We start from the raw sequence: 24,907 nt of genomic DNA on the forward strand, positions 1-24,907 counted from the left end.
CGGATGTTTGATACCACTAGGGCAAACTTTCCTGCACCTACCCTTGCCTGCCTTTTTCCTTAAGAGTGGGTGGGAACAGGAGGCTGAGAATTAGATTCAGAAGGATTTAAGCCTCCTGAGCAATAGGAACTAAATCATTTAGAAACTGCTGGTGCTATGGTGCTAAGAGCCAGCATAGCAAATATCCAGACTATTCAAATAGGCTTTAGGGGTATTTATATAAGTTGAGCATAATAACTTTCTGAAAAGTCTCTAAAAAACAAAACAAAACAAAACAAAAAAACCCCAACAACCCTTTTCACTTGCTTTTACCTCAAGTGAGGGGAGTCATTCATGGAGTAAACAGAAACTTCTGCAACATCACACTTCAAGTGCATTAAATAAATATAAATTTTATTAAAAACACTCACATAGCGTTATCAGGAATGATATAATAATAAACAGCTTTCAAATAACCTGCATAACATTACAATACTTACAGTATTTATAACCACCCTCAAATTTTATAAACAAACCCAACATCTCATGAAAATGAAATGAAACTAAGTTAAAAAAATAAAGCATAGAAAAATGCACGCAGTTCATTTTCTTAGTGTCGAACTGTGAAAATTTCCTACATGAGTCATCCATTATCTTAAAAAGCGATCTGTACATCACTGTGCGTCAATCAAGATGAAAAATTCATTCAAGTAATGTTGACACCACTCAGAAGCATTTTCAAGTATGGCTATGTCGTCAACCTGATATTCCTATAGAAGCAAATTGCAGACCTGCTTTCCCTCCATTCTAATGAGGCAGGCGGGATATTTACAGTTATCTGATATTTACAATATGCCATTCAATTTCCTCTCTTCCTATTTGACCTCTTCCTATCCATTTAAAACCACACTTCCTGTTCCTGCTGGCCAGCAGTTTGACAAATGACAGTGGGTGACATAAACCAAACAATCCTTAAGGATGGCCGAAGCAGAACTATCAAATGCAGGTATAGTAACATTAAACTTGTGTGGTTTGTGTGCAAAGCAGACATTTTGAAAATGCTTGTAACTTGGGACACAGCCAAAAGAAAAAAAATCACAAAAATCTGACCAATAAAATGCAAAGGCCTCCACTGATTAAGAAGCTACTAAAAGCTAGTAAGAAACACTGTATTTAGGTCAAAATGTAATGTACAGTCCTATTGCACAGCACAACACTCAACGCTAGAGAGGCCCTCATGAGGCATGAACCTGTATTCTCACTACTAGATCAAAAAACCTTTGAAGAGTCAAAAGACCATTGTTCAAAAGCTCCTCGAGAGCCTATTTTATAATTCTCTTTCAGCTCAGTGCATTCTAGTTTCATGTAAATTTTTACTTTCTTGAAATGGTGAATTTAACTTTAAAAATGCTTTTATTCATAATTAAGAGCCAACAAATTTACAAAAATTAGTTTTAGTTACTTACACCAGAACATATACAATAATAGGGATTCAAAATAAAAGGGTGAAATCCCTGAAAAGGAATATTTTTAATCGCCTATGACAATTTTACATAAACACAGATGACATGTCAGTATAAGGAGAACATGAGCTGAAATATCCCTGAATTTTTAAAACAAAAAGGTTGAAGTTCAAGTTATACTTGCTAAGAAATCAAGTACTGAAAAAGGTATGCTTTTTTTTTTTAATAAAGACTTTGAAAAAAATGGTGGTACACAACGCTGTGCGGTCCACTCTCCATCAACATCCTATTGCCAAGCTAGTGTTGAGGTATATGACAAGTAGGAACATCACTCACACCTTTTCTGAGTTCTCAGCTCACATTAGATTCTAGGTGTAGCAGTCTGAGTAGCACCATCGTGATGTGAATTTTGCTTCAATCCCATCTGTATACACATATATGTATATATTTAAATTTTTACAGTACTAAAATACTAAAGCATTGCGTTATTAAAAAAGTTTTGTTTTACAATTTAATTTACTATACAACTCTTTCACTTCTTTATACAAATTAATGATTTGAAACCACCACAGCAAACCAGCTGCCTCTTTTGTTTAGGGTTTTTTTTTCTTCGTAACCAACAGATTCACACAGACTTTGTCCTGTTTACTCATCTCATGCAGGCATCAGTCCACTCAATCTTCCTGGTAAGGAGGACACTTAAGCTAAGAAATGACAACATCACAATGCACATAACACAAACGCAGACTGCCATTCAGTTCTCTGAAGAGCACAGAGATCCGTGGATGAGCACGGGCTCAAGTGGACAAGCTTTGCTGCATCTGTAGCGTGCAGCCAGTTATCACCTGCAGGTCACAGAAAATCCTTAAACTGTACACACTGGAGCGATGAGCTTGTCACACCATTTTGTAAAACAGTATAGCACGGAAGATGAGCACCAGAAAACGTGTGTTTTGCGGACTAACATATCCAGTCAGCTTCGGTCTGGATTTAGTAAGCTGTGTTAGCAACAAACATGCTGCTCATCAGCAGATACATGGCAAAAAAGCAAAAATGTTTTAAAAGCTTTCCTTGTATCCTTAAAAAAAATAAACTTCATCCTAAACACGAAAGTAAACTTTTTCTTCTTTTTTAAATGTCTCAGTACCTTAGCATTGTTCAAGTTGTCAAAGCTTAGGTAGGCAAAGTGCTTCTAAAACACCACGGAAAATATTTATACATCTACATGTATTTGCACATATAAAATGTGTATATATGTACATATATACGCTTATTGTCCTACAAGGACATCACTGCATGAACAAAATCCAGAGGCCTTTAAAATGTCCACATTTTAAAAACTAAGCTTGTGTAAGAACAGGTAATTATGATAAAAACGTGAATGACAGGTGCCCCTGTTCTTCGGGGCACTGGAGTACACTGACAGTATCTTGATGATAAAAAGGCATTAATTTCAGCTATTAAAGACACCATTTTGTAGCACCATTTCGTAGAACACTCAAACAAATTCAGTGTTTTACTGCTGTTCACTTACTTTCTGTAGCTACGTTGATAAATAAGTTAATATTAAGTTTACAGTAAAAACTGCATGTTAAAAAGTCACAATTCCAGTATTTCAGTACATCATATATCAGCACCAGATGGTATTTGATTCCTGCAACTGTTCTAGTACAGTACTTGTGTTCCATGACTATGCAAACTCGCTATTATTAAAAGTGGTCACAGATGTGTGGAGCTGTGGGTGGAGGACCATCTTACATATGCTCTCACATAGTAAGAGAACCAGTGTTTGAAAATGTAAATTGTGGGGCACTTCCTTCTGGCTCTCCTTCCTACATAGAATGCTTTGGTCTTCCTGGATACCACCCTGACCATGTGGGAATTAAGTGTAATGGTAAGATTACCTTTTATTCTGGCTGATGAGGAGCTGATGTTCCTCCTCCCTGTCACACACACACACACACACACACGCACGCACGCACGCACGCACGCACACACACACACATTTGTCATGAATGCTGTGACCTGGTGATGGGCTGGTGGTGGTCACTCAAAGGGACAGCATCATATATATCTGTTGTAAGGCCCAGTGACCCGAGTGAAGGCATATGGAGATGTAGTCACTGTGGAGTCTGTGGTCATGGTCTCTGTCTTCTCGGCAACAGACTTAATGAAGCGCAGGTACGTAGGCTCAGAAGGTTCCTGAGCCTCAGCAGGCTCCCGCTTGACTTTTTTGCCATGGGTTTTCTGAGGCACATAGTCTGGTCCATACTTCTCACACTCTTCCTCTTTCTCACGGGCTTTCTCGGCCATTTTGGCTTCCCAGAGAGCCAAGCCATGCTTTGGCTCATTCATGTTTTTATGCTGGTAAAAGACTAGTGAGATCCTGGTGGGGTTTCTCCTATTAGGAGTTTTTAATGGGGTTGTGGCATGAAGCTCCCGCTTTGCACACTCGATGAGAAGTGACCCATGAGTTGGAGCCACAGCCACACCCCCAATGTCAGGATCCAGAAAACTGTGCTCACTGTCTGACCAGACCTCATCATTATCCTCTGCAGTGGAAGCTGCACCCTGGCCTGCTGCCCCAGGCTGCTTTTCCTGACTGTTGGTGTCACTCAGCTTGTGTGACAGACCTTCATGGTTAAGCCCTGGAAGCGTCTTGGATAGCCCATTAGCAGTGTGGGAAAGCATGTCATTCTCCTTGGTCTGGAGCTGAAGGGCATGAAGGGAGCTATTCATCATGCCTGGAGTGGCAGTGTAGGTATGGATCATGTGAGATGGTGGATGATGCTCCCCATTTTTATAGTCTATGTTTGGATGGCTCACACCGGGTGGTAATCTAGAGGCAGCTCCCATGAAGTGGCCATCCACCTCATGGGTTGAATAAGGAGGAAATGTTCCAATGTGGTGTATGTTCGGTCTTATGGTACAGCTGCTGAAGGCATCTCCCTGCATATTCTGGTTTCCATAACCTAAGTATTTAGAGGTAAAGCTCTGACTGTTTCCAAACCTCTGCTGGTAAAGCGTGTGGATGGGTGGTAGATTTAACTTGGCCAGATGGTCCTGGCTTCGATATCTATATAGATCCATGGGCTGAGACTGGGGGGAGTAAGAACCCAAGTAAGGGGTGCAGTTGTCCACTGACACATTTCCATTGCACTGATATGCTGGGTATTGGTTGTTGTGATTTAAAAGTCCGGAGTAGGGATTCATGGGATTAGAAGAACTCAAATATGAACCTGAAGCTTGGGATGGGGTAGAGTAGAGGTTTACATGGTTGGTGCCTCCATAAATTTCAGAAGTGTGTGAAGAGCTTGGATATGGACTAACTGGACTGGGCCGTCTCATGTATAGATTGCTGGATCCCGAGGAGTAAGAAGAGCCAACTGACTCAGACTGTGAGTTACTTGTCAAGGTGTGGTGCGGCTGAGGTGGTAGAGGCGGCTGGGGCAGATGTGGCTGCTGTGCTTGCTGCAAGTTCCTCTGTAGATGCTGGGGCTGGGGCCCCTGTATGAGTGATTCTGAAAGCCTCAAGAGTTCTGAGGAGAGGGAATAAGAGAGCAGGAACAATACACTTACTGTTTAAAGAACTCCAGTGGTGAGACTTAAATATATGCACTAGGATTAAGCCATCTGCTAGGCAAAGATGAGAGAAAAAAAGCCACGGCTCCTATTTACTTTTGTGTATAAATATTAGAAGTAAAAGGTACACTCTGCTAAATGGAGAAAAATATAATAAACATGTAAAAGCATTCTGCAGAGTCTGGGGTAGCTTGGAGTTTCTCTACCAGGTGTCCTCCTTCCTCTACCCATCTCCCTACCTTCCTTGACTCCCATGACTTCATTGTGTGGTGCTTTTGTAACTACTAAATACAAACACGAGTCTGATAAAGCAATGGTAACGGTACTGTAAGCACCTCTCATCTCTACTGTTCCCTGAAGGAAGGGAGCATGACTTATTTTATTTTATTTCCCCATTGCCTGGATGCAGCAGAACTTGTTATATGTTTAGTAAAATAACAAGATGTATTTGGGGAGTTAAGCAATGTTATGAGAAAATGAATGACATTTATACATAAAAAGCACATTATATAATTGGTCAATCATACTTCAAGTTTTCCAGAAAGGAAATTTATAGTTGTAGGTAATACATTATAGAAATGTTCAGAAATGTAAGGGAAAATTGTTATAATTTGTATGATGGCCTAATTTCACAGTAATTTTAGTTAAGAAGCATTCATTGGACCTTCAGTGGCAGGTGAGAACTGAACAGTTTTATCATTTCTCCATGCAAGACAGCCAGTGAAAACATTTGTTAAGCATCGTCAAGATATTATTCTGTGAGCTTGAAAAGTAGAGTAAGGGACTTTGACTCTACAAATCAGACAATACTAGTTCTAAGCAAACTGATAACCTAAATTTAATTTTTCATTAATTGCTAAGTCAATAATTGCTAAAATTTGGGGCTTTTTTTCTTAAATGGTCGCAATTGTAGATATAGAACAAGGGACTTTGGATACAGAATAAATAGAGGATTGATACTCTATTGTTACTCCTGTAAGTCTAACCTCTATGAGTAAAAGTTCTATAGAACAGATGCATGTGTGCCATGGTTGCTTCAGTTGACAAGACAGCTGGGGAACTGTCTCTATCCGACAGGCCTTGGGCATGTCTCTGAGACATTTTCTTGACTGTTGAGTGATTTTGAAGGGCCCAGCCTTGGGTGGGTGATGCAGCCCCTGGCCAGGTAGTGCTGGGTTCTATAAGAAAGCAGGCTGAGCACAGGTCAGACCAATAGGCCAGTAAGCAGTGTTTCTCCATGGTTGCTGCTTCAGCAGCTGTCCAGGTTCCTGCCTGAGTTTCTGCGGGACTTCTGTCAAAGACAGACTGTGCCTTGAAAGTATAAGATGCAGTAAACCCTTTCCTCCCCACAGCAATAGGAAGTTACTAGAACAACAGGAACCCTTAATCCAGAGTCAGCCTAAGGGAAAATTGCCTATACTCCTCCACTATCGAGGAAATCAAACTTTCAAAAGCTTCGCCTTTTGTTATCCGACAACCAAGTAATTCCAATGAGATGGGTGGTACCCTATATTTCACTGCCATCTCCAGAGTACAGCTGGACCCTTGCCACTCGAGAAAACTCTGGTACAGAAGACAATATGGACACAGCCTACCCCAAATGTAAGTATCCCACAGCACATAAACACACAGGCGCGTAGTTTACCTGCAAGCTGTTTCACGTGGGTTGCACTTTCAGTCTGTTTTGTCCGTGAAGAGGCCGCCTTTTCTTTTTCATTCTTACAGTTGTCCAGAGACGAAAGCTTCTCGGCTGCAGCTTTCTTGGCTTCTAGTTTCCTCTGTCGGCATGTCTTGACTGGCTCCGCTAACATCCTGACCTTCCTCCGAAAGGAGTGCAGCACCTGAATGGTGCCCCTTCGCTTCTTCTCCTCCTGAGCTTCTGCGCTCCCAAACTCATCCACATCCGAGATTTTATACAAAGGCAACACGTGGAGCTGCTCGTCCTCTGGCTGTCCTCCAATTTCTCGATTGTCTTCTCTAGTAAGGGTGCACACCTGACAGGGAGGGGGGCGGTCCAGCCTTAGGTACATAAGGTAGGGGTAGGGGTGTGCGTGGTGCTTGCGTGCGTGTGTGTCTCTCCATATCTAGATGTTCCTGATCAGTGATGTGCATATTATAAACCCAAGTCTACCTGCTATTAATGAAGACAACATAAAAATGGAAGAGCTGTATAAAAGACAAGTTCTCAAATTTTTAAGTTTTCCAAATCCCTCAGAAACTTATGGGAGCTGATTTAAAAATAACGATTTAATTCATTTTTATAGTATGTATATGAGTGTTTCACCTGCATATATGTAAGTGCACCATGTGCATACAGTGCCTGCAGGTCAGAAGAGCATCAGGTTCCCTGAACTGGAGTTACAGATGCCATGTGGATGCTGGGAAACAAACCCAGGTCCTCTGAAAGAACAGTCCCAGCTCTTAACCACTGAGCAATCTCTCCAGCCCTAGAATGTCTGTTTTTTACACACTTCTTCCAGGAAAGTCACAGCTCCTTCGAATGAAATGAACTCCCTCTCGATCTGCCAGCCTTTGCCTCTGCTGGGATTAGAGGTAGGCGCCACCATGCCTGGCTCAGTTTACTGTCTTTGATAAATGGAAAACGACCTAAGAACAAGTCAATATAAAACCAAGTGGGAGATGCCCTTGAAAGGGATGTGTTCCTAAGATTCTGGTCCTTCTAAATAACTCACTAATATTAGGAGGTATGAGGAGTTACTCGTTTCCTACCCAGACTCATGTGCCTAAGAATGCCCTTCTGCACGTACATATCCCCATTCAGCTCTTTTCTGGTGCATTTAGGCTATAGAACCTGTGATCATTCAAAAGCAAGTTCCCCTGATTGGAAACACCTTTCTCCTTTGGTCATGTTCCATTACCTACTACATACTGAACACCATGTTTCTTCCACCTTCAAGGCTAGCATGGCCTCCAAATAATGAGTAGCTGTTCCACGCTGCACAGCTGGTGGCAATTTTAAGTGTCAAGGTGATTGGTAGGCCTTTGTATGCGCTCCTGGATCTGATGTCAGCAAACCAGGGCTGATGCCAATCTGCCTCAGACTGTTTTTTATAAAACTAGAAAATTTTACATTTTGAGTGGATTAAATAAAAAAATAAATCTCCCAAAAGAAAAGTGACAGAGATAATGTGTCTTGTAAAGACCAATATATTTACTATATTACCCTTTATAGTTTTCTGATCTTTGATCTAGAGATCAAAACATTTTACATTTGTATGCATGCATGTGTGGGCACACATGCATGGCATGAGTGTGTAAGTCATAGGACAAGTTGCAGGGCAGTCAGTTCTCTAGAATCACTTCTACTATATGGGCTCTGGGAATTGAACTCGGGTAGCCAGGCTTGGTGGCAAACCCCCTCACCTGCTGAACCACCTTGCCAGTCTCCAAACCAGCACCTCATCTTTTCTAACAAAAATTTCACACTAGTTTCTAAAACTTATGTTGGCTGTCATCTATGGTCTCCTTGAGCTCTTTTTCTCCTTAGGATGACTTCAAGGCTTGCCATCTATCTTATATCTCTCTGGTCATTTTCCACAGCTAAAACTACATCCATGTTGATGATGCACTGAATTGATAAATTTTAATTCCTTCATCATCTCCCCAAAATAAAAAAAAATCCCTTTATCTCCACTTTATTATCACAAGGCACAACCCTGGACTGGTCAGTACACAACACTGGTGTACCATCAGATATACCCATGTTTTAACTTAATGTGCTCTACCTACATGCTTGTAGTCATGCGTTCTTTTGAACTCATCGTATGTGTGAGTGTTGTGTGTATGCCATGTGCACATGGAAGCCAGAGATGGCAAACAGTCTCTACCTTATTATGAGCCAGAATATCTGACAACCTGGGGCCTGCTGACTTGGCTGGATTCTTGGGTCAGAAAGCCCTGGAGATCTTCCAATGTCTATTTCTAATACCAAGGTTACAAGTGCCTGCTACAGCACCTGAAATTTACATGGGTGCTACATACTGGAGATACAAGTGGGTGTGAGGCATCTAGTGTAGGTGCTGGGAACTTATTCTGGGTTCCTCAAGAACAGTGAGTGCTCTTAACCACTGATCTATCTCTCCAGGCCCTCTGTATGTATATGTGTGCGTGTTTAAGTGTATGTGTCTATGTGTGGATATACGCACAGAAGTGAGAGTGCCTGGAGGCCAGAAGAGGGTGTTGGATCCCTTGGAGCTGGAGTTACAGGTGGTTGTGAGCAGCAAGCGGTCTTAATCACTGAACCTATTCCTCCAGCTCCAATTTCGATTTTCCTCATAAGTAGTTTGAAAGGGTGATGTGTAGACATGCTTTAGATTAGAAATTCCCAAGTGTTCATGTGGTTATGGACAGTTTTAGTAATGTGCCCATCGACACATCACCTGGTGACCCTTGCAGAGAGTATACTTTGCTAAATACCAAGGACTGCACAGCTAGCCTGTGCTCAGCGTTGGGAGGTGGTGCTAGTGTTGCTGGGGCCACTTACCAGTGTGCTGCCATTCTGCATGTTGTGCAGGTCTCTGTGAGCGTGAGCACAGAAGTCTACACATGCAGTGACCCCTGAGAATGGACGGCCTTCCTTCAGACCCAAACGGCACTCGGGAGCTCTGTGTTCATACTCAATCTGAGGAAAGTAAGTGGGAAGGTACTTATATTTTACTCTTTGAAATAATGTACTGTACTTAATATCCACAAACAAAATGGAATGGCATGGAATAGAATGAATACTCAAACACAGTCATGATTCATTTTATAGTTTTTTTTGATGCCAGGGATCACACATGAAAGGTAAAGAACTCTACCGCAGAGATGCATTGAGGGTCCATAAACATATATTATATAAACATACATTAAGCACCATATATGTAAGGTATATTATTTGCTGACTTTTGGTCTGTGCATATATCTATAACCATTGCTATAAACAAAATAAAGTTCATGCTCTGCATTCCCCAAAGTTTCCGTAGGCCAGTAGAGTTTTTCCTCCTGCTTTGGTCAGGCAACTACTGACTTGCTTTTTGCCACCACAGAGGTTAAGGGTCAAGATCATTTCCCGACTCCATGGCTATTCAATTGGCTAGAAAGGAAGTTGGTAGACCATAACTGTTCACTAATATTTAGTGGTGAATGTGTATATAACAGAATCAAACTGTCTTGATTACTAGCAAGTATGGATTTTTTTTAACATAACAATTCAAATTCTGATCTTTAAAAAAACTGACTATTCAGGGGGCTGGAGCGATACCTCAGTGGTTAAGAGCACTTGCTGCTCTTTCAGAGGATTCTAAGTTCCCAGCACCTACATCAATTGACTCATAACCACTGGCAACCCCAGCTCCAGAGGAGCTGACACCCCCTTCTGGCCTGCTCAGGTGCCTGCACACATGTAGCAGGCATTCACAGATAGGGGACAGGGTCTCCCTGCAGCCCTAGCTGTTCTGGAACTCTATGGAGACTAGGCTGGCCTTGAACCCATAGAGATCTGCCTGCCTCTGCCTCCCAGAGTGCTGGGATTAAAGGCCCGCATCACCATGCCCATGCATATTAAAATTTCATCAAGGGCCAGCAAGATAGTTCAGTAGGTCAAGGTGCTTGTTGCCAAGCCTGGCAGCCTGTATTGATCTCCAGGACTCACACAGAAGAGGGAAAGAACCAACTCCTGCAGGTGGTCCCCTGAACTCCACACATGTGGCCTGGTTCATGTGTATAAATACATACACATTAAATAAATAATAAAATCCAACAAGGAGAACAAGACCTGAGGGCTTATGGACACACCAGATAGAGGGGAGGACACACCACCTCTGCAAGAGGTGGTACATGCAAAATCATCAAATAAACATTTTTTTTGCTTGCTTCATGGAGATCAAGGCCTAACAAAAGAAGATATGGCAAAAGCTGGCATATCTGGACATGTGTGTTTGCTGTGCAATATACTTTATATAGATCCTCTGGCAATAGTTCATAGGCAAACAGAATGTATAGTTGGGGCCAAGTGATTATTAATGACTTCATTAAAATCTTCATATAAGCCGGGCATGGTGGCGCACGCCTGTAGTCCCAGCACTTGGGAGGCAGAGGCAGGCGGATCTCTGTGAGTTCAAGGCCAGCCTGGTCTTCTTAGTGAGTTCCAGGACAGCTGGGGCTACAGGGAGACCCTGTCTCAAAAAAGAACAAAACAAAACTAGTCTTTAAGACTATAAAAAAGAGGGGCTGGAGAGATGGCTCAGTAGTCTGCGTCAAAAAGACAAAAAAAAAGAAATCTTCATATAAAGACAAAATTATCCATGAGAACAAGATTAGTAGATAGAGCATCAGTGAGATTTCAAAGCTCGTTATCTTTAAAGATGAAAAGACAAAAATATGCACTTTTAGTGGTATAATCTTCATACAATAGAAACAAAATACTTCAGTGTTTCAACAAGAGTTTGAAACGTTAAAAAAATCATTCCTTCAAAAACATATTTGGTGGGCCATTAGTAATAAAGAACTAGCTGGGTGGGCCACTAGTAATAAATAACTTACTAGAATCACTGCTAATAATTATTTAAACTTACCTGGTTATTGTATGCATCAGGTGCAAGTTTCTTGTATATCGGTGCAATAAAAGTTGACAAGTTTTGCAAATGAGACTCTAGCTTCTCTTCCTGTAAAAAGTGAGTGATTCAACACATTACATTCTAAAGCAATTTTAGATGTATATATACACACAGAGAGGCAATTAGTAAAAGGTGACTACTTCTAGTATAAGGTACAAAGGCCTGAGATGGACCCTAGCACCTGTGGAAAAGCTGTCTTCCTTAACTCCAGAACTGGAGGATCCCTGGGGCTTGCCCATTCTAGCAAAAATAGTGAGCCCTAGGTTCTGTGAGAGACCCTGTCTCACACAAGTATATGCAATCTTTTGAAGGCAAAGAGAGATGTCTATGCTGACCAGTCCTGCCTAAGGAAGAGAAGAGGTTACAGTTGTCTTCTGGATTTGATTTATATAAAACTAGCTAAAGTGACAAACATTTACCAACCACTGAAAAAGCATTCAGTGTGTTATATTTCTAATTTTTGTAAATTCTTTTCAATTGAATACATCCTTTGAGAATGTTTACATCACAGCTTTGAAAGCTTTTACACTTATTATATCTCATTTGCTGCTACAGTCACAAAGAATAAAGATAATAAATCTTACACTTAGTGAATTATATCAAGATTAATAACTAGTATAATGTAAATATGTATTTTAGCTATCCTTAAATTTCAAAAGATAAATATAAGGCATATAGAATGAAAATCTGTTCATATATGAACACTTAATATGCTGATATTTTTAGGTCACTCAACATACTCGAGTACATGCTGACCCAAATTTGTGTAAATTTGACAATTTACAAATTATGCTTTAATATGCATTTTCAAATAAAACACCTGATGGCTTCAATGAGAAATGTTGATTTATTTCAATTGAATGTAAATACTAAAAGTTAAATCTGTTTTAGTTACTTGAATGCATTCATTACACCAAGAGTGTGTGTGTGTGTGTGTGTGTGAGTGAATGAGACAGGTCTCCTGTAGCCCTGCTGGCTTGGGACTTGCTATGTAGCCCAGGCTGGCCACATAGAGATGAACCTGCCTCTGCTGGGACTAAAGGTGTGCGGCACCACACCTGGCTTCACCTCAGCAACTTTAAGCTGACTCTTATTGCATGGCTGGAAACGGTCTCATGAACGTGACTTCCATAATTCAAACTCAAAAATGAAAGATGTTACCAAACCAGATTTAGTTTTAACATTGACATTACGAACTTAAAGTGTGAAATCCCACATGTAAAAGTAATTTCAATGCTCAAATCTCGTTATACTCGTGTATAGTTATGCTATGGTTTTTCTTTTCCTTTTACTGAGGTTTTTTTTTTTTTTCTAGTTATGCTATGTTTTATAAAATACTATGGACCTGTGGTTTAGCTCAAATTTTGTAGATTCATCTGCTATTTTCCTCTATTAATAGGAGCACAACAGGCTATACTGTATGCATCATTAGCTATCTCTGAAAAATAGGCTGTACATTAGCATACGAACCAACCTCTTTCGGATCATCTCCAAGAAGCTTAAACTTCCTCGGGATCTTGCTTCTGGCAAACTTACATCCATTATAGTACATGCTCCAGGAACAACCAAAAGAAAAGGAAGCACCACAGCTTTCTGGATCCAGGCCCTGACAGGCACAGGTTCTCCTGAGAAATCAAAAGACCATATTCAAGGCTACAGACATTCTGTTCATTCATCAGCAAAGGCATCTCCTCTTCAGCTACTTCGCTTTTAAAAGGAAGAGCTAATTCTATCAGACAAACTCCATCTTTTGAACATTTGTGTTACAGAGTCTTTTTCATGTCTTAAAGGGATGGGGATATCTCTACTTAAAAAAAAGAAACAACTGGGTACACCTTGCTTTTATGATATTGTCATGTGTACCTACAAAAATTGTTTTTCTGTTTTGTTTAAAAAAATCTGGCATGGTCAATTAAAATGTACATGTGCACGTTTATAGAGACGGGACTGTGGAGATACAACTGAAGGTGTTTTCAGGGAAAATAATGTGGCATCTTGTTTTGATACAAAACACTAGTAGCACTAAGGGTAAAAACTGGAAAAAACACATGAAACAGTATGGGTAAAATATTGACTAATGTTGCAAATGTTTTGTTGCATTATTCCTTTAAAGTCCATTTGAAACTTCTGGTGAACCCAAGCCAAACAGGGTCCCAGCATAGATGGGGAAGTGGGTGGGACGGCCCAGCCGCAGCTGAGGATCTATTGGCAAGTAATGGACAGAGAGGGAGAGCCAATTTCCCTTACTGGTTGGTATAACACCTGACAGGTTGACCAGATCAAGGGACAAAACCATACCCAAGAGCAGTTAGGGGAAAGAAAAACAGTGATAGAGGATATGAACTTGTGGGAGATAGTAGGGGGTAAAGGGCGAGGTGGGTCTGAATATGATCAAAATACATTGTGCGAAATTCTCAAATCAATAAAAATACTTTAAATCTAACATCAGCCACCACAGCAGAAGGCATGACAGATACACTCCCACAAGGCTCACTTGCCAAAATAATACTGGTTAGGCTTAGTCATAAAATTGTAATCTCACAGGGAACTCTTTAAAGGAGAAACAGCTGCCTCACAGGAAACATAAGTCAGTTTTTCACTTTCTCTGTAAGATGCTCAGAGTTCACCCTGGACTCATGGTTGGTGGCTATGGTGTGTGTGGGCACAAGAGACTGTAAGAGCTCAGCCAGGTGCTCACACAGCTTTGAACATGCAACTGAGTCTGCAGCCCCAAATGAGATCATTTGCTATTCTCATCAAAAAGTCTTAATTTTAACTTCTGCCACCTAGAACATGAACTTTATTTATGCAGAAGTAATTTCAAGAGCTATTTTTGGGGTAAAGTCTCTATTACTACTCCGTAATATTTATCATTTTTATTTTGTATATCAGCTTGTGTACATGGACTTTTTATTTAAAAACTTTGGGAAGCAATCATGGTTGTGCATGCCTTTAATCCCACCCAGCACTTGAGAGGCAGAGGCAGGAGAATCTCTGTGAGTCTGAGGCCAGCCTGGTCTGCATAGTGAGTTCCTGGCCCCTGGAATCACACTAACTTTATTTAGAGCAATTAAACAAATTATAGATCAGAGCCTCTTGCCCAATCATTGTCAGTATTTTAATAATTGCAAAACAAGGCAGAGGCTCCTAATGCTTCTGTCAGGCAGCATTGGGGAACCTGCTCCCTTCTCTGAATGTTAACTCTGAAAAGCAAAAATATTCCTTTTCCTTCTTTCTATCCTTTTCTTTCAGATCCTGGCAAAGCCTGTGCATTCTTTTCTGGGCATTTGGGCTTTCTTGCTTTTCTTGAAGCTAAGCCCCACTGTCCCCGTCACTGAGCCCAATTGCATTCTCAGTGTTCCTAACTTTTAAGAGGTATGGCTTTCTCTTTTTCTTTTTTTTGGGGGGGGGGCAGGGTCTCTCTGTAGCACAGATGGCCTGGTACTCACTGTGTAGATCAGGCTAGCCCTCTTCTTTTTCCATCTCAGTCCTTTGAGCTGCCAAGATTTACAGCTTACCTGCCCTGTTCCTTTTCCTCTCAAACTCTAGCAAAATTGCCCTTGGGCTTTAAATAGCAAAGCAATAACATTTAAGGAGGCTCTTATGTGTTTTTTTTTTTTTTTAATCTGTCAGAGTCTATTTCTGGTAAAGGCATTTATAAGAAAACTAAGGAAAGGTCCTTAGGGGAAAAAGAGCAGAGATACATAAAATGTGAACGTTAAAGTTAGCATGAAGTTCAAGAGAGTTAAATATAGCTGTTGTTTTCATAAGTTTTCAGTAACTTAAAATTTTAAGGCATCCCTAAGAGGAATTGTGCTACAAAAGCTATGCAGTGTGGGGCTGGAGAGATGGCTCAGTGGCTGAGAGCACTGGCTGTTCTTGTAGGACCCGGGTTCAAATTGCAGTACCCACATGGTGGCTAACAACTGTCCATAACTCCACTCCAGTTCCAGGGGAGCTAACGCCCTCTTCTGTGGGCATTTCACAACACGAGTGCACTTACATACATGCAGGCAGTACATTCATAGACATAAAATTAAAACTTTTTTTTAAAAAAGCTATGTAGTGTTATTGAATTCCTGAGAAGTAAATGCATTCAACTTTTATTTCTTTCTGCATTTAAAGGAATGCAAAAATTTTTCCCACAACAGACAACAACAAAATTTAAGGTAGAGTGAAAAGCATTTTACACTTAAGGCAGTTCATAAGTTTGCAAGTTATGTGCAATAAACTGACCATGTGCCTTCAAATCATCTGTAAAAGTGAACTGCATTCAGGCACATTGTGTTCTCAGAATCACAGTTGTCATAGACAGCCATCACAATTTCATACAGAAGAGTAACTTTCTTAAATCAATTATTGATTATTTGCCCTGCACAAGCGTGAGAGACTGTGGCATCATGTGGGTAAAACCACGAGCCAATTATAGTCAGCAAAAGAAGAAATTTGATTAGCAGCAACAGGGTTGGTAAAACACAGGCATGGGTATTTCTGTTAGATCACTGAACTGTTTTGTGGTTTGGTGACTAGTGAGGTAGACTAAAGAAAGTATAAAACTAAAATTATTTTCCAAAAATTTTATAATCCTAGAAAATCATGTATACTCAGAGCCAGTAATTTTTCAATTATGTAGCAGTAGTAAGAACAGAAACAACTGTGGTAATAATGAGTTAGATTAAATAGAAAAAAAGATTTCAATTTCTATAGATCTTCCATAATTGTAGTTTGCTTGACTCATATGCATATACATGTCTGTATGATTTATATTCAGGGTCAATGACCTAGAAATCCCTGAGTTTGAAACAGAACTTGGTTTCATTTGGTGGAACATGAAGATTATCAGTGCTGACTCATGTTGTCAGGTGCCCGGGGGTGGGGAGTGGGAGGGGTGTGTGTCAGTTATGGCACAGAACACAGAAGCCTATTGTAAAACTGAAGTCACGTCGGTACAGATACCTAGACTTCCAGGAAACTATTGTTGCCCATTGACTGTAAGGTCTACATGGACAATATATTACTGAAGTCACTTATAAATATTGGTGTTGGTACAGCATGATATTGCCTATGAAATAAGTATTTTGGTCCCCACTTTACAAGTATAGCTTCAACCATTCTCCTTTAAGCCAAAGCTGGGTTCCTGACATAGCTCTAAATAAAGAGTGGAATGGGTCTAAGCTTCACTTACTCTTCGTTCAGGGCACAGCGTCGGTTAGTGAGTGTGCCATACTTCCTTAGCGTCTCCGTGAGCTCGGAGTAGAGTCTGTTAGCCAGAGTCACTGGGATTCCTTCCCAAACCAGGATGAGAATCACGATCACTGCGGTCTCACAGCTATGGCCAGCTCGCTCTCGAACTAAACACAGCAGCTTCTCCTCAGTGCCCCCTCTGCGAATCACCTGTGTTGACAACATTCCACCAAAACAGCCCCCACCCACCCCAAGCAAAACAAGGGTCATTGTTGGCAGATAGCAGCATTGACTAACATATGTTTATTTCTTCATGTCTGGATCAAAATTAAGACATCTGTCACCACCTGCAATTTGCCTTTGTTGCTCAGATAGACAGTGGGAGCTTATCCTTCAACTGCAAATGATCCTGCCAAACTATACTAATGATTAGCAGACTATGCCCAGTATAGGGGCATATCAAATACTACCTCTTATAGCCAGAGCTACATAAAAGTTATGCAAGGTCTTAGTTCAAGATTTTCATAAGTGACAATATAAATATTAACTTAGTGCTTAAAGAGCTGTTGGGCGTGGTGGCGCATGTCTTTATTCCCAGCAGAAACAGGCAGATCTCTGTGAGTTCCAGGCCAGCTGGGGCTACAGGGAAGCCCTGTCTCAAAAAAAGACTTTCTTCCTAATCTAAGGATTATGCTTTAAGCAGGCAATAAAATAGACCTGGACTTTACTACTAAATACTTTGTTCATGATTTCAACTGGTATGCCTCTTTGGCCTGAATAAGCATTGTCAAGTCATACTTACCCATTTAGCAATAGGACATCCCTGAGAACTTTTGCCTTCTTTACCAGTATAGATGGCTTTTTCAATCCTAATAGCTTTACCCTTCTGTCCAAACCTTAAAGAAACCCACAGAAACGCACAAAAACACACACATACAAACAATTAGCAAATGACTACAAGGGGCAATCAGAATATTCAAAAATTTAAGTGTAATTTTATTCTATGACCGTATCCTGCGAAATGATTTTATTTTTTAAAAATAGATCTAAGTCAAGCACACTGGATAATAGTCTTTCAGTATCAAAATATACCAAAAATTTTAATGGACTATTCTGCAATTACATAGTGGGTGAAAAAATACTGGGGAACCTATTTTTTTAAATTTTTTTATTGACTCTTTGTGTATTTCATACAGAAAATCATCTTTACACCCCCTTCCCCTTTGGCACCTCCCATAGCCCCCCCCACTGGAGTTCATACTGGGATACCTATTTTTACACAAAGCATGACATTTAAGTTATTTGCTAAATTCAGTTTTTGAAAACATTATTTGCTTTTCATCCTTTACTAAAGTTAGGTGTTTTAAAACTTAGAGAAATGTAATATATTTTAGCTAGAGCTAGTTTTCAAAGAAATTCAACATGTTTCTAAAGGGATCTAGCAAAATAGTGTCCAGCTATTTTTAAAATATAAGTTTATTCTAGAAATAGACTGTAATTCCCCCTCATGAAAAAAGTGCTATGTACTGTTTGCTAACAGAAAAAAGGTGCTAAGAGAATGCCTCTACTTCTCCCAAGGTACTGAGTGATTATGTGATAAACTTCTACATATCTTAGAAGTGTATGGTTTGAAAATAAAGCAAGGAGGCTGAATGAATGTGTGTGTGCTGACCATATGCATCCAAATATGTCTGCATAACACCTACTTATTAACAGAAAGATGCCTTTGAGTACTAGGATATCTATAGGAAAGTCTCCCTTCTACATGTAGGAGTTAAGCGTGGATGCCTCTAATTGACGGTTTAAAAGAGTAAATGAAATCTTTTATTCAATCTATCATACCTGCTTTCTGTTCATAAGAGAAAATTTTCTTAGAGATAACTACTCATTTGCAAAACTAAGAGACTTTGACCAATTCCTGATTCCTACAGCACTCCCCTTCTCTCCTCTTTGACACATTACCACCCAATGGGAAGCCAGAGTGGGGCCCCTCTGCAGCCTGTGCCAGCACCTTGTGCTTGGCAAGCTGACTGGTTTGGACTTTCTAGTGTCCATCTCCAAGTGGGCAGCCTTTCCCAGCTAACCAACTATTTGTCCTGTCGAATATTGTGACTCTCCACTGAAAGCACAGTGTGCAGGGTCGGCAACCCTGGAATAGCTAAGGCTAGTAATAATTACTTGATTTACAATTCTGTACAGCTTTGTGTGAGGGCTGGAAAAATTCTGACATATACAAAGGATGAATGTTAATCTGTCCTGTGCCTTTGTGTTAATTACCTTTCTTCCATGATTTCTCTAATAGCTGCCACATTGGGACCTGCTCCTAGATGGGTATAAAAGGGACCTTCATCTTTTTCAATAATTTGCTCTGTTGAGATAATAGAAGATTATTATTTTAGACCTCAATTATACTAAATATAAATGGTACATCCACAAAGATTATCCCCCAGCTGCACATTAAGGGCCCTAAGCAACTTTAAAGTTTTTTTCTTTAAAATGAGTATGCTGATGGACTGAGCTATTAGAAAATGTGCCACGTAATTAATATGTACATGGTGGCCATCTGGAAAAATGACCAGGTTACATTTCAGATTTTAAAAATTATTTCCAATCAAATAAGGAACAAAATTAAAAAACATTAAAGGCATTAGAATGTATTATATGTAATAAACTACAGCTCAATTTTTTAAACTGAAAATATAAAGCTAAGTAGTATGCCTGTCATTTGAAAGTCAAAACATTAAAAATTAAATATCTTATTATATTCCACTCCCAGAATATTATTCAGATTATTGTTAAGGGTCCACTTTTTCTGTGTATTTCCCCACAACATCTAGTTACTATTTTGAAAATAAGAATGTTATATCCAGACACTTATTTATATGCACGTTAGAGTAATCTGAGAGAAAATCCTCAGGAGTCAAGTAAAGGGACAGTATACACTACCTATGACATAGGAAGCTCGTTAGCCCTTCGAGGCAACCACACAGGGGCAGTCATCCTACAAAATGTGGCACGATATATTGAGAGGAACATCATGAGAAGGGTTGAACGTCAGCCACAATGAGGTAACAATTTTTTTAATGTCTTCTACTATATCCAATAGGACTAGATATAATTAAGATCTTCCAAAAGCAGAATTATTTCCTCATTCCCACAGACTTATCATATAATCTGAAGCTTTACAAAAGTTGTAAACAAAAAGAATACTATTTTTTTATCAAAAATAAAATAAAAAACAGGAATGATATTTCAGGAGACTAAGTGGAAAAGGGTTAACTTTGCTGTTCTCAGAACTTAGTCATTAGTTTCCCCACACATGAAGACTGAAGAGTCCAACTTTCTCACTATCCAGAAATCTTGAAAAACTAACTCTGATTCAAATTTTAAATTGTTTCATTAAACACTCCCATTTAAAGTTTCATTGGTTTGCATAAAGCAGTCATTTTTTTCATGTAAACAGATCTTTACTAACTGTATGTCCTCTCCAAGAGATGATATTCAAAGAGCTAAATATATCTAAAACCTTTATATTTTTAGAGATCGGAATGGGGGAAGAATGAACATGCAGAAGTGTTTCTTTTAATGCATCTAAGTGAAGTTTTCTTTTGAACAGCACATGTGTCTGTAAGTTAAAGACAAATTTAAAGCTCCAGTTTTTAGTAGCCTTCAAAAATGGTTCTGAGACTCAAGACTTAAAAAGAAAACCCTATATATACAGTTAGATAATTCTGGAAAAGCAACATATGCTTCAGCACATCACTGGCACTTACCTACACATCTGCATGATGGGAAATCATATTGAGTCTTGACAGGTGTATCCAATAAATTCTTTATAGGAGTATCTAGTAATTTGGAAGGTGACTCTAAAAAATTATTGAGAACAGAACCGGCTGTTCTTTTGACTGGTGTCTTTTCTGGAAGTGTTGCTTGCTGCTCTAAAGGTGGAACATGGCTATCAAATTCTGCGGCATTGATATTTGTAGATAAAACTGTGACTGGCCCTGATGTTTCCACCTTTACATGCTTCTGGGACTTGAGGGTCAGGGCCTTATGGTCAAACAGAGACTTGACCTGAAACTGCTTCAGCTGCTGCTCCATGGTCTCAATGATGCTTCTCTGCTGCCCGCTGTCACAGCTTGGAGGGGGAATCTCTAGCTTCGGTTTTCTCCACATTTTGTTTTCTTGTGCTGACATGGGGTGCATACAGGCATAGGGTTTGGATCCAGGCTCAGTCTTGATTGGCCTGTGTGTTTGATTATGACAAAACTCAGCCTGGGATTGCTGTGTTTGCTGCTGTTCTTGCCTGTGTAAGAGATGCCACCTTAGGGCATGCTTCTGAATGTCCTTCTGTGGAGAGGTCTGAGGGTGACTTCCTCCCTGGTCAGGCACAGGAAACACCTTAGCTTGGCTAGGCATCGTGTACCGTTGCTGAGCTAGTTCACCTTGTTGTCCAGATACATCTTGGCTTCTGTTTTTATATCCCTGTAGAACAGAAGCTGGCTGAGGCTTCTGTTCTTGTTCTGGAAAGCACCTGTGATGAGCTTCTTGCTTTGGGGTCACATTGTTTGGAAAATATTGCATGTGTTGCAAGTTTGGGGTCTTATTTCCTGCAAAGAGTTCAGAATGTATAGTTTGAACTTTATTCTCAGGAACTGGGTGTGCATCACTTGAACAGGAAACCTGTGATTTGTTTGCACTTGATTTGAAGGCCTCAGGGTAAGGGGAGTTCCTACTGTTCATACTTCTCATTTGCTCCAACCCCGCTTGGGGACTGTGAGCTTGGAACTCCCTGGATTTTGAATACTGATTTTTACCACTAAAGCATTCTTCCAATTTAATCTGGCCAAAGAATGATCCTTCTCCTTGCTTATCATTGCTACCCTGGAGATGAGGATAGGTCTGAGGCATTTGTTCTTTATTCTTAATCTGTAATTTCTGCTGCTGCAGCTGTGGCTGCAGCTGCTGGTTTTGAGGAAAATGCGAGTTCTGGATTGCTTGTGTCTGTGCTGCCTGCTTGTGAGGCTTGTGTTGTAAAAAATTTGAGTTTGAAAATGTCTCAGTCCCTGAAGCCTGTTGATGCAAGTGCTGTTTTAGCAATGGGGACATGAGATTTTCAGACTGAGGATCTGCTCTTTCCTGGAAATGAAATCTAGACGCACACGATGACTGCATGTGAGCTTTAGGTAAAAGATCTGACTTGGAGATGTGCACCGGGTGTGAAGATTTTGAAAACTGGAGATGTTGGTCCACCATACCTGAAGACTGCCCTTGATTCATCTCAACTTGGTACCTTTGTGACTTCTGCTCTGGCTGCACTGTTTTTGGCATACAAGCCTGCCTTTGAAACCCTCCAGCCACCTTAGAATTTCCAGTGCACTGTTTAGAGGTCATGTGATGAGAAGGGGTAGGTGGATGCGCAAGGACTGAGTGCAATGATTCCTCATTCCGGTTTGGATGAGACTCTGCTGGAGGAAAATGTGAGGCCTTCAGTTCAATCCAGCCGGGCTTTACATAGTGCTGTGTAGGAAGCACAGGTTCTCGTGTTTTTTCCCTGTCTCCATCCTTTGGGATCTTGTGCTCTTTGTGTTGCATCAAGAAATGGCTGTGGCGTTGTAAACCCCCACTGCTACCATGATTAGGTGGGCTGTGTTTGAGAGGCCCTGACACTGTTCTCGTTTTCTCAGAGCACAGTGGGGCACTCCTTGTCCCTGCTGTCCCCATGCTGTTCTTATTGGCACAATTAATCTGATGCCCTTCTGGAAAGAGGGAGAAGTTGGATGCATGTGCAGATGGAGTAGGGCTCTGGGAAGCTGATGCCTCAGGTTGTTCTAATTTCCCTTCTCTTAAAAGAGTTAGGCTACTTTGGTTGGGGTAGTGATGGTGTTCTTCCAAAACCCCATCATTCAGAGTACCTTTTCCTTCTGAAGGAGGCAGAAGAATGGAGGGAGGAGGAAGCAGTCGTGATGGTGGTGCTGGGGTAGCAGCAGAAACAGAATTTTTAGTGAACACTGAGCTTTGCTTGAAGTAAGCACCATTAATTTCATTTCTCTTTAAATACTGCTCGCAGCTGCCACTAGAAGCTTGCAAATCACTTTTGGAACTTGAACAGAATTCTTCAGCAGATAGCTTCGTGTTTCCTTGGATGTTATTGTTTTCTGCAGGAGATGGGCATATTTCAAAAACTGATTTTTGTTGATGGTGGTGTTCTGTTTTCTGGAAGGGACAGGCACCTAGCACTGCTTTACTGCCATTATCAGCATCATGGGCCTCAGTCACCATCGCAGCTGGCTCTGGGGGCAGCTGGGAGGTCTGTAGGGAATTGATCTGCCCTGAGGTATGCGATGGATGAGTGATCTCCCTAGACAACTCATTAGTAGCCTGACTGTTAATGGCATTTATGTGAGATGTGGTTTTCTGCACTGCAATGGAAACACAATCTGGATAATATTGAGACAGTGTTTTTTCCAGGAGTTCACCATGTGTGTTTTCCATGGAAGAGGCAGAAACTGTAGCACCATTAGGCATAAGTACTGCCTTGTTTTTAAGAAGTAATACAACGTTCTTGGCATTTTTCTTCTCCTGCTTGTTGAGAATCTGAAGCTCTGGGTTTTCAGAAGGACTGCAGTTATGTGTTGGAAAATCAGTGCGATCTTTCACTGCATTTTCTAGGGCTACAGAGCTTGCAGACTCTCGGCTATCACTCAAACGGGAGACATTTGGTTGACTGCTGTTTTCACCTGGGTGTCTTTCTTGGCTTTCCCCGAAGTTCCTTCTTTCTCCATTAGCTTTTTGGTCTAGTTTCAATTTCTTGTTCGGATGGAGCCCAGAGAGAGATGGTTCACTAACTGTGCGTTTTATCCCTCCATTTTGCAAGCACCTGGAATACCCTCCGTCTTCACGTATGAAGTCTGGACTCACACGATTGCTCTGGCTGCCCTTCATGTGGGGTATTCCATGATAGCTTTTGAAAGACTGCCACCTGGTGTCTCCATTGACTTCTGGATGTGATCTCTCGGCTAATGGGCTTCCATTCTGGAGTTTGACGGCCAGAGGTTCTGTCTGGCAGATGGGAGCAGGTGATGGTATCAAGAATGGACTCAATCTGTTGCCATCAGCATGGGTGGTTCTATCCTGTTCCATCAGGCTTGCTTCGGGGCCATCCACCAGGCTGCCCTTTGAATGAATCCTAAAGAGGACAAAAAATAAAATTAAAATGCATTACTGTGCACCTAACATTAACACACAGGAGGCAAGAGCTAGCATGAGTAATACAGGGATGCCTAGGGCTAACACGCTGATACTGAGTAAAAGCTACTCAGGAAGTGGTTATTCTTGTTTTCCCAGCAGCTCAAGTATTTATGATCATGGGGAAAAGGAACAATGAAAGCCAGCAGATACAGTGGGGGGGGGTGTCATACTTTACTAGAACTTATAGCAATTTCCTTCCCAAATTCTTCAGTCAGCATGTTAAGAATAAAGAAAAAAACCCTGTTTTCTCTAGCACTTGTTTTTCACATCATTTCTTTTCCTACACAGTCCTTGAATCATCTCCCTTGCCGCTGTCACTCAGGTCTATATATTATTTACTCATGATCCCTATAAGAGCCTGTTGAAACTGAAACCCACTCTCAAGTTCTTCAAAACTACCTTCAATTTGTCTTCAAAAGATCAAAAGAATGTTCTAAATGTAATCCTGATGTCATGACCTCCTTATCAAATTTTATTAACTTTGCCTGGCTTGGTTTTCAAACTCTTTCACTTGAACACACTTAAGAGACAGGTCACACGTCCCTTCAGTGTTTTCAGTATCCTAGGTATGAGGCAGGGTGAAAAGCTGAGGGGAAAATGTGCTAAGAAACCCATCATATGTGGTGGGAGAGACGATGGCTCAGGACGCAGGAGTGCATACAGTACTCTGTCTGAAGACCCGAGTTTGGTTCCTAGTGTCTATGTTGGGTACCTCACAGCTGCCTATAACTTCAACTCCTGAAGATCTGACACCCTCTTCTGGACTTCTTGGATGCCTGCACTCACATGTTCACACACACACACACACACACACACACACACACACACACA

At 40.7% G+C, this 24,907-nt stretch overlaps 1 protein-coding gene across 2 annotated transcripts in view; it reads right to left on the reverse strand.

Annotated features, from left to right (window-relative positions):
• Positions 1-372: 372 nt before the first annotated feature.
• Positions 373-24,907, reverse strand: part of Tet2 (tet methylcytosine dioxygenase 2) — a 99,500-nt gene continuing 74,965 nt past the window's right edge. For both annotated transcript variants that reach the window (XM_008841275.3, XM_029567416.1), the window contains 9 exons: positions 20,599-24,014; positions 19,103-19,193; positions 17,628-17,721; positions 16,827-17,035; positions 13,116-13,266; positions 11,600-11,689; positions 9,529-9,666; positions 6,670-7,018; positions 373-4,981 (listed from right to left, as the gene is read on the reverse strand). In XM_008841275.3, the coding sequence (XP_008839497.1) occupies positions 3,507-4,981; positions 6,670-7,018; positions 9,529-9,666; positions 11,600-11,689; positions 13,116-13,266; positions 16,827-17,035; positions 17,628-17,721; positions 19,103-19,193; positions 20,599-23,968 (5,967 nt within the window). In that variant the 5' untranslated portion in view covers positions 23,969-24,014 and the 3' untranslated portion in view covers positions 373-3,506. The remainder of the gene's footprint in view (positions 4,982-6,669; positions 7,019-9,528; positions 9,667-11,599; positions 11,690-13,115; positions 13,267-16,826; positions 17,036-17,627; positions 17,722-19,102; positions 19,194-20,598; positions 24,015-24,907) is intronic.

This window comes from Nannospalax galili, unplaced genomic scaffold, assembly GCF_000622305.1.
Source record: "Nannospalax galili isolate Female #2095 unplaced genomic scaffold, S.galili_v1.0 scaffold41, whole genome shotgun sequence".
NCBI lineage: Eukaryota > Metazoa > Chordata > Mammalia > Rodentia > Spalacidae > Nannospalax > Nannospalax galili.